General features: G+C 37.4%; 1 protein-coding gene across 1 annotated transcript; it reads left to right on the top strand.

The window, feature by feature from the left end:
• The first annotated feature begins 3397 nt into the window (after positions 1 to 3397).
• On the top strand, positions 3398 to 5230 carry LOC308701490 (CD48 antigen-like). Its single transcript, XM_081383810.1, has 4 exons — positions 3398 to 3671; positions 3838 to 4161; positions 4339 to 4635; positions 4809 to 5230. Exons 1-4 carry the CDS (start codon positions 3629 to 3631, stop codon positions 4988 to 4990), a joined length of 846 nt encoding a protein of 281 aa, XP_081239936.1. The 5' UTR covers positions 3398 to 3628; the 3' UTR covers positions 4991 to 5230.
• Positions 5231 to 10515: the final 5285 nt, after the last annotated feature.

The following is a 10515-nucleotide window of genomic DNA, read 5'->3' on the forward strand; positions in this document are numbered from 1 at the left end:
TTACCCACAACTTAATATGTATTATGCCTTTTTACAAATTAAAACACCCATTTACACAATATCACTGTGTAAAAAAAAAAAAGCAATAATAAATAAATAAATAAAACTTTCCTCGCTTCACCAAACATTACACAAGATACCAGCACTTGTTCCACAAAAAAAAAAAAAAAAAAGTCGTCAAATTAATACAGTAGCACATTGTGTCCGGATTTTTGTAGAGTGTAGTACTTCATTGTATTTGAAATATATTCACCTTTTCAATAGTAGGCCCATATTGCAAATATACTTACAAAATGTTTTACTATCTTTTAAATATATTAAAAGTAGGCTATATTAGCATCATGCTTTTACCCATTTATTTTTACATTACAACTTTTTACACACTTTAGGCTTCTTCAGTATATTTTCTAAAAAATATATTTGAAAAAATATATACTTGAAGTGAAAATTCAGTTTATTTTTAAAAAAATAAGTGTATTTATTTGCACTGTATTAAATATTTTAGTTATATTTTAACTGCGCTGGAAATGATCATTGTTACAATGCATTGAAAGTATACTTTCAAAATACATTATATTATACAATATAATTTTGTACAAAGTATAGCTAAGTATTACCTATTTGTTTATTAATGTGTATTTGTTATTGAAGACAAACTGTGCAATTTGCAGTATTTGGATTAAGCCAAATGTATTACTGAGCATATACTTTTTACTAAAATATATAATAAACCTGTATTGCTTTACTGGTATGTTTGTAATGTACTTGTAACACAAATAAAGTACACTTTAATATCACCTTTGAAGTAATTAGTCCCTACACAGGCATATACTTAAAGTATAGTTTACCCCCTAAGAAAACAGTAGGCTATTACCTGGAATTACACCATACCTGGTTTGTTGAATTATTGTTCTGGTTTTGCTCATGATAGATATGATATCTGATATGATCTATGGAGGAAGTTTGCATGAAGCTTATTCCTGTTTGCGTGTAGGCTACTGCCATTTTAAACGCCAACCCCGTTTAGGCATTTACTTGCGGTTAATTTACTGGAATTTTTGTGACTGGCCAAACCCGTTTAAGTATCAAACGGACATCTTGTGTGAACAAAAAGTTGTTTGCTTTTTTGTTGATGTCAGATGAGGTTTATAACAGCACATACACACACAACCATATTTAGGGGTGGGGTTAGGTTTGAACAAGTACCTTCATGTTTCCTTTTTTTTAACGCATCATACGAATTCATACAAAATTACCACCCTGTAAAAAAAATTCCGAGCGCAAGACAGTTTAATTTAGTTTATTTTTGTATGAGTTTCTTTCATGATTGGAACACATTTTTTGAAGAATGTTGGTAACCAAACAGTTTTGGGTCCCCATTGACAATGACCTCCATATAATTCATACAATGAGTAGGCTATTGTTATCATTTGTAGCGCGTGAATGTGTTTTTCTGAGCGTGACTCAGTTCAGCTTCACTGAAACACGATCGACTTTAAACCCTTTATTTCAAACAATGCTGCGCTATATTCAGTGTTGGGGAAAGTTACTTTTAAAAGTAATGCATTACAATATTCCGTTACTGTAAAAAGTGACTAATTGTGTTAATTAGTTACTTTTCATGAAAGTAATGCGTTACTTTTTACAAGGAAATGCAAATTCACGCCTGGACAGTCAAGGCGTGAATTTGCATTTCTGGATTGAAGAAGAATAGGATGCAAGGGAAGAAAGTTCAACACTTTGTTGAAATGAACACTTACTATTTAAAAATGAAACAGAAATGTGATGTTTATCCTAAATCATTATTGTGAAGTGAATCATGAAGGTCAGCAGCAAAGACATTTGGAAAGTAATTTGAGTCAGTTTTGACCTCTACCTTTTTGAGCACACTCTCTGAAACTTTTACAAAGCTGTCACTGGGAATGCCCTTTCAAAGGGTACACCTTTGTACCTAAACAGTTAATATTAGTACAAGGTAGGCTATATATTGGTACCAAAGGTGTACTTTTTTTTTTTTTTATAAAAGTGCATATTATTGAGCTACAACTTGGATCAAGACTCAGAGGCAAGCAGAAAACACAGCAACAAACGCATGACATATACTTTCCACACTAGTAACTAGAAATGTGTTACTTTTTTTGAAAAAGTGACTAACCTGATATCCAGAGCGCTGTTGCAGTTTACGTGGTCCCATTCTCTCTTGTGTTGCTTGTGTACAGAACTGGTTCCTGCTGCTACACCTGCGTGACTAGTGACAGTTGAACTGGGAGTGTGTGTTGAGAGGAATGTTGCCCATAGCTGCCGTAGTGAAAACAACGTTTCAGTTACTATTATTTCCGTCTATAGCGTCCTTAAATTAAAGAATTGCTATGGGGATTTGGTCATTGATGATTTACATAAGGAGGAGGACCATATTTGCATGCCTCTCGACGTCAAAGTGTAAAATAAAACACTTGAACCATCTCTCGTTGTGTTTTTGAAAGCTGCTCAAAAACAAGATGTGTGAGGTGTGCCATTTGGGATGGGTGCCTTAGCTGACACCAACTTTTTTGAGTTGTTTATGAGTGTGTTTGTTTGTAAGTTTTTGTTTTGTCTAGACAGTGTGTTTTTTTCTATTGTTAATATTTTACAGATACAGAATTCATATTAAGTGGAAAAATGTTTGTGGTCAGGAAGAAGACCAATGAGAGTTCACTGTGATATGAAGCTGTTTCTGTATGCTCCTCACAGTAACCACAATTTACAAGTGCCAAAAAACATTTGAGACAGATTTACATATTTAAACAGTTGCTTATCTAACCTCTACCTTTGTGTCCATTTTAATACTAATTAATTTAATAAGTCCTGGTGGGAATTGGAAGCATGAGTCAAGTTAAATATATATATTTTGTATATTCTCACTATAGTTCTCACTAAAGGATGATATTAACTTCTGGGTTGTTATTAATTTCCATAATGAAGAAAAACAACTGAATATTTTAAATGTTGCCCATTTGTGAAGGAAATGAAATGTGAAGATGTGAATTATGTAAATTAAGCTGTTCTATCCTCCTTGTGGTCCATATAGAAGTGATAACAAAGTTTCACAGACAGGGTTTAGATTTAGCCAGGGTTAGGCCTTAGCTTTTTTAAAAGTACATTTAAAAAAACATACTGGTGTGCATTTTGAGACCAAACAATGACACTGACATATTTTAATATATTTATCAGTACAAACTGCTTTTAGTTAAAACATGTCAAACATATATTTTAGTCTGAGATAGACTTAAGCCTAGTCTGTGAAACCGGGGGCTAGTGATTTCTTTATGACAATAGTTTTTTCTGTAACTGTCTATAGGTTATTTGAATACTGTGGAAACGCCTCAGCCGTAATAAGGAAACAGTTGTGCAAGTAGTCCATATGAGAAAGAAATAATAATAAAAAACACACACATGTCGTGACAGATACACAGTGAGGGTTTCTGAAATATTAAGACGATGATGAAGAATATTGAACTTGGTCTGGAGAGCGAGACCAGTTGGCTTTTGATTTAGTAAACTAGAATTAGGAAATAACTGCACTTTTTAATCAGGAAGTTGCTCTTCTGTGTCTGAAGAGACTCTCGGCTGGACATTTGTTTCTGTCACGATGTCTTCTCATCTGTGTGTTCTGATCCTGTTTGTTCTGAGCGGTGAGAAACTCTTAACACTCTTAATCAGCAAATGTGGAGCATTTATTTAAACACAAATGCAATAAAATGCATGTTTTACCTTTTAGAAGTGCATGATTAAACTCCAGGAAATGAGATTATTTTATGTCTCTGTCTTATAATATTTGTATTTTGATGCGTTCTTCAGGTGTGTTTGGCACTGATACGGATGAAATGAAGTCAGTGACTGAGGGAGATTCTGTTACTCTACACACTGATTTAACTAAAGTATTGAAAATGCATCAGATACGGTGGATGTTTGGACCTCGTGAGACTTGCATTGCTGAAATATACAATCAGAACATTAATATGTTTAAGAGTAATGAGACATTTGGAGACAGACTCCAGATAGACAATCAAACTGGATCTCTGACCATCAGAAACATCAGAACTGAACACACTGGACTTTATGAAGTACAGATTCACATATTCAGAGGGATCTTCCTCAAAAGATTCAACGTTACTCTCTATGGTAAGTAAACCTCTTGTTAGAACCATTCATTTTGCAATTAACACACATTGTCTTAATATCTTGTAACATTTATTTTGGAAAATCTTGATGTGTTTAAAATTATGAACATTCTTTAGAAATGTCTTTTATTAGTAATTGGTAGTCCTAAAATAATATATATTTTTCTTGTGTTTCCAGCTCCTCTTCCCATTCCCGTCATCACCGGTAACTCTTCAAACTGTTCATCATCATCATCATCATCATCAAGATGTTCACTGGTGTGTTCAGTGTTGAATGTGAGTGATGTGACTCTCTCCTGGTACAAAGGAATCAGTGTATTGTCCAGCATCAGTGTGTCTGATCTCAGCATCAGTCTCTCTCTACCTCTGGAGGTGGAATATCAGGATAAAAACACTTACAGCTGTGTGATCTACAATCCCATCAGAAACCAGACCACACATCTGGATATCACTGATCTCTGTCACACATGTGCAGGTACTTTAATAAATACCAGGGCAATTTCCAGCTAATGATGCATGCTATATTAAAAGCACATAAATATTACATAGCCTAATATATTTTACTTCCTTTTTGCCTTTGGTGAGATTATGACCTTTTGTGAGGTATTAAGCGCACTAATGGTTGAGTATTTTTCTTTTTCTTCTCAGACTCTGTCCAGTGTTACAGTTTTACTGAAGCTGTGATCCGATTGGTCCTCTCTGTTCTGGTGGGCGTGGCTACTGTTGCGGTATTGGTTGATCATTTCAGATCCATGAAAGTTGAACAGAAGATGAGTAAAAACAGTCTCAGACAGGAAACAGTCAATCATCATCAGTTCCTCAATGATTAATCCTAGATTCTCCCATGTGGTCACTAGATGGCGAAGTTAAGCAACCCTTAGCCCTACCAATGATACACTGTGAGTCCATGCTTTGCATATCAGTGTGAATTTGCATATCAATTAAATTGAAAATACTTCTATGTACATTAAAGCAATGGTTTGATTTTTTTGTGCTGTATTGAGAAATGTATATTGCTAAGCCTTGTGTTGCAAATTTCTTATTCTCTATTAAAGTATAGTTTCCGCCTCATTGTGGTTTTCATGATTTTTGTAAAAAAAAGAATTTAAATAATGCAAAATACAGAATGTTGTAAACTTTCGGTATTTAAAAAAAGTAAGTTTACATTAGCCTACAAAACGTAACATAACAAGTACAGTAGAAACGTTCCACCTTGGTCCAGAATCACCCTGTTTCTGGACTATAGTCACAAACGCAGATGCAATGTGAAGTAGCCTACAACTATCACTGCAACTAGCATTAGAACAATTGAAGATACAGATTCAAATGCAGCTATAACCCAATCGAAAAACCTCCATCTATACACAAAGTAAATCGCTAGCAGATATTAAGACTGCCCATGTTTCAGTTCATGATCAATTCTGACTCAGCGGGTGGAAATGAGGTCATCAGGCATCGTCTGAATCTTCCTGTGCTCAGCTTTGAAGAGATCGAACACACAGTAACACTCGATCTCCAGCAGCATGAGGAGTTTCATTTTTCTCGTCCTCTGTTTACAAGGTAATCTACTTTCACTTATACTGCCTTTACTTTTTACATTATAAACACACATACAGATTCTTGCTTTTAGACCAATTTTTATTTTATTTTTATTTTTTAAGTTACATTAGGCCTAATGTCTCAGTACAACAAAGTAGGGTTTTTTTGTAAAAATGTTGCAGTTACTTTAAAAATACAGCAATATTTTAATAATACAAGTTGACAGATTAACCTGTAATGAAGGTAGTGGAAACTCAGAGAGAATAAAGCCACTTCCTGCTGAACTGGTGGCCATTTCCTGTTTTTCACCTATCACCTGCATTGATCTGAAGGTTTATCTGTATTTTATCTATTCAGTTATTTCAGGTGTGTTTGCTGATACAGATGAAGTGAAGTCAGTATCAGTGATTGAGGGAGATTCTGTCACTCTACAGAATGATGTTACTGATATGCTGAATGACGATCACATACTGTGGATGTTCGGACTGCAAGGCTTTCTCATTGTTGAAATGGATAGAAAGACCAATGACATTGTATTACATGATGGTGCTGATGGGAGATTCAGAGACAGACTCCAGATGGACAGTCAAACTGGATCTCTGACCATCAGAAACATCAGATCTGAACACACTGGACTTTATAAACTACAGATCATCAGCAGCATTGGGATCTCATACAAGAGATTCAATGTTACTGTCTATGGTGAGTAATAATGTGATTGTGACTTTTTTAAACATAATTGTACTATGTATATTACTGTATCTGTAAATTAATTTCATTAAATAGTTGTTCACAGGATCCAACTCTGTCAGCTGAAAAACTGCCTTAGTCTTTCTATATTATCCCTTTTGTTTAGCTTCTCTGCCCAGCCCTGTCATTTTAAGTGACAGTCTGCAAATTGCATCTTCATCATCATCTAGTCAGAATTGTTCACTGGTGTGTTCATCAGTGTTGAATGTGAGTGATGCGACTCTCTCCTGGTACAAAGGAATCAGTGTATTGTCCAGCATCAGTGTGTCTGATCTCAGCATCAGTCTCTCTCTACCTCTGGAGGTGGAATATCAGGATAAAAACGCTTACAGCTGTGTGATCTACAATCCCATCACAAACCAGACCACACATCTGGACATCAGTGAACTCTGTCAGATGTCTTCAGGTCAGTCAGTGTCTGAGAAAAGTACACAAATATGTCCTATCGTTCTGATTAATTGACATCTGACTGTCAGTGCTTTGGTGTTTATGCAAGTTCCGCCAAGCTTGTGTTTTAGTCACTTTGTGAAGTTTTTTATGCTCATCTTCCCTTAGACCCTGAACACTGTTGTGGGTACACTGAAGCTGTGATCCGATTGGTCATCTCAGCGGTGGTGGGTGTGGCTACTGTTGCTTTTCTAGTTTATGACATCAGATCTAGAACAGGACAGTAGAGAACAGACTTGACCATGAGTCTCTAAACAAGTAGAGACTGTCTCTCTCATTCTGGAATGGTTTATTTTTATCTTTTCCCCTGAAAATGTGAACTAAGAATTTTTTTTTTGTTTAACACGTGTATTTCTCACTCTCAGAAGTCAATTTTTAACTAAAGGATCAAACTAATTCTAAATTGCAACGACGTTTAATACAGGATGTTGCCCTTCAATTCGATCTATCCTTGTAATCTGATATATCTGGGTTAATCAACAAGGTACCATATCATTATGATGTAGGTTATTATTTTGGTAAATAAAACCAAATAAACATATGAGTGCTTTTACTCAATTACTGGCCTTTTCCCTGTTTTTATGCCCTGATCCATATCAGTGTCCCGCACTTCTTTGGGGCAGTTGTGGCCTAATAATTAGAGAGAAGACTTGTTATCTGAAGATTCTCAATACCAGCAGGAAATGACTGAGGTTAAATGCCCTATAACCTCCCGTGTGCTACAGCAGAAATGGCTGCCAAATGCTCTGGGTGTGTGTCCATGGTTTGCAGTGTGTGTTAACTACTCATTCCTAATAATCTGTGTGCACTAACTTGGATGGGTTAAATTCATAGGAAAAACTTGTATGGGTTCCCATACTTGGCCTTTACATGTCACTTTCAATTTTCTCTCATCGACCATAGATGTCTCTCACACCCCATCAGCTTTGATGGCGACCTGTCTGCACACATGACTTAATACAAAGTACAGTACATGCACAATTGTTAATGCCAGGGGCGATTCTAGGATTTTCATTTTAGGGGGGCTCAGCCCCCAATGAGGGTATGATTTAAAAATAAAAGTTAGTTTATGGTCTAATGCTCATTTCATTCATTCATCCAGTAACATGCATATGGCAGGGTTTTATAATCACTGAGGTCCCGAATCTGAGGTATTTAGGGGGGTTCGGGGGCATGCTCCCCCGAGAAAATGTTTGATTTCGCTGATCTACATGTGCATTTTAAGATTTTTTGAAGGCCAAACAAATTGGATAACAATAGCTTTAAAACCATGTGCGGGCAGCTGTTTATTTTTCTCACCTCATCAGCATCACACTCTATTTCTCCTTGTTTTTATCTTGCTCTTGTCTTTTCCCCTCCTAAAGCTAAGCTTTGACTGATCTAGGCTTTTCATTTTTGTCTGTCAGTGAAGAAAGTAAACATAGGGTCAACTGATAGGTTGATTTATGAATCATTTTCTCAGAAAAAGCTACCAGGAAAGCTAGGTAACTAAGTTTATTAGATTCATTCACAATATGTACACATTCATTATTGATCTAGGCCTAATACATGGCCGTAGACAGGGCTTTATAATCAAAGAGGTCATTTAAACCACAAACTACGGAGTATGTTTTGGACATTATTTAACCTTGTCAAAGATGAACAAAAATTGTTAAATGGTCCTTAGATACTGTGGTATTGGCGGTTAATTGTAGCACTATAGGGTGTTCTTCATATAAGAAGTTCTTATTTTGAAGTATTTTAGACCCTTGATATAAAATGGTGTTGCTGTTTACTTTCATAATGAATATTATTCCCAGTTATTTTTTTGTATGTATATATATATATATGTATATGTATTATATACATATATACACACACACAGTATATACACTGCTCAAAAAAATAAAGGGAACACTTTTTAATGAGAGAATAGCATCAAGTCAGTTAAACTCCTGGGATATTGATCTGGTCAGTTAAGTAACAGAGGGGGTTGGTAATCAGATTCAGCTGCTTTAGTGTTAATGACATTAACAGCAGGTGCACTAGATGGGCAACAGTGAGACAACCCCCAAAACAGGAATGGTTTTACAGGTGGAGGCCACTGACATTTTTTCCCTACTCATCTTTTCGGACTGTTTTTCACCAGTTTTGCATTTGGCTAGGGTCAGTGTCACTACTGGTAGCATGAAGCGATACCTGGACCCTACAGAGGTTGCGCAGGCAGTCCAGCTCCTTCAGGATGGCTCATCAATACGTGCCATTGCCAGAAGGTTTGCTGTGTCTCCCAGCACAGTCTCAAGAGCATGGAGGAGATTCCAGGAAGACAGACAGCTACTCTAGGAGAGCTGGACAGGGCCGTAGAAGGTCCTTAACCCATCAGCAGGACCGGTATCTGCTCCTTTGTGCGAGGAGGAACATGATGAGCACTGCCAGAGCCCTACAAAATGACCTCCAGCAGGCCACTGGTGTGAATGTCTCTGACCAAACAATCAGAAACAGACTTCATGAGGGTGGCCTGAGGGCCCGGCGTCCTCTAGTGGGCCCTGTGCTCACTGCCCAGCACCAGGGAGCTCGATTGGCATTTCCCATTGAACACCAGAATTGGCAGGTCCGCCACTGGTGCCCTGTGGTTTTCACAAATGAGAGCAGGTTCACCCTGAGCACGTGACAGACAGGAAAGGGTCTGGAGAATGTTATGCTGCCTGTAACATCGTTCAATATGACCGGTTTGGTGGTGGGTCAGTGATGGTCTGGGGAGGCATATCCATGGAGGGACGCACAGACCTCTGCAGTCTAGACAATGGCACCCTGACTGTCATTAGGTATTGGGATGAAATCCTTGGATCCATTGTCAGACCCTATGCTGGTGCAGTGGGTCCTGGGTTCCTCCTGGTGCACAACAATGCCCGGCCTCATGTGGCGAGAGCATGCAGGCAATTCCTGGAGGATGAAGGAATGATACCATTGAAGGGCCACCACGCTCACCTGACCTACATCCAATAGAGCACCTCTGGGAGATTGTGTTTCGGTCTATCTGACATCACCTGGTTGCACCTCAGACTGTCCAGGAGCTCAGTGATACGCTGGTCCAGATCTGGGAGGAAATACCCCAGGACACCATCCGTCGTCTCATTAGGAGCATGCCCCGACGTTGTTCGGCATGCATACAAGCACGTGGGGGCCATACAAACTACTGAGTACCATTTTGAGTTGCTGCAATGAAATTTCAGCAAAATTGACAAGCCTGCTGCATCATTTTTTCACTTAGATTTCCGGGGTGTCTTTGAATTCCATCCTCTGTAGGTTGATTATTTTCATTTCCATCAAACGATGTGGCATCTTTTCATTCATAACACATTACCCAGTCCATATTAGTATAGATATCCAGCATGATATTTTTCCCCATTGAGATCTGATGTGTTTTCAAAGTGTTCCTTTAATTTTTTTGAGCAGTGTATATATATATATAATATACATTACATATATACATATACACATATATACATATATATATATATATATATATATAGAGAGAGAGAGAGAGAGAGAGAGAGAGAGAGAGAGGGAGCTCCACGAAGGGGCAGTAACACTTTGTAACCTGATACTTTCAACACCTGAGTTACCTCTGAGAGCTCTG

The sequence above is a fragment of the Scardinius erythrophthalmus genome (assembly GCF_964197995.2).
Source record: "Scardinius erythrophthalmus genome assembly, chromosome: 14".
Lineage (NCBI taxonomy): Eukaryota > Metazoa > Chordata > Actinopteri > Cypriniformes > Leuciscidae > Scardinius > Scardinius erythrophthalmus.

Excerpts from the sequence above, each read along its gene's own strand:
- LOC308701490 (XM_081383810.1), top strand. The coding sequence starts at position 3,629 with ATGTCTTCTCATCTGTGTGTTCTGATCCTGTTTGTTCTGAGCG. Across the intron at positions 4,162-4,338 it reads ATTCAACGTTACTCTCTATG|CTCCTCTTCCCATTCCCGTC; the intron begins GTAAGTAAACCT and ends TTGTGTTTCCAG. Across the intron at positions 4,636-4,808 it reads TCTCTGTCACACATGTGCAG|ACTCTGTCCAGTGTTACAGT; the intron begins GTACTTTAATAA and ends TTTTCTTCTCAG.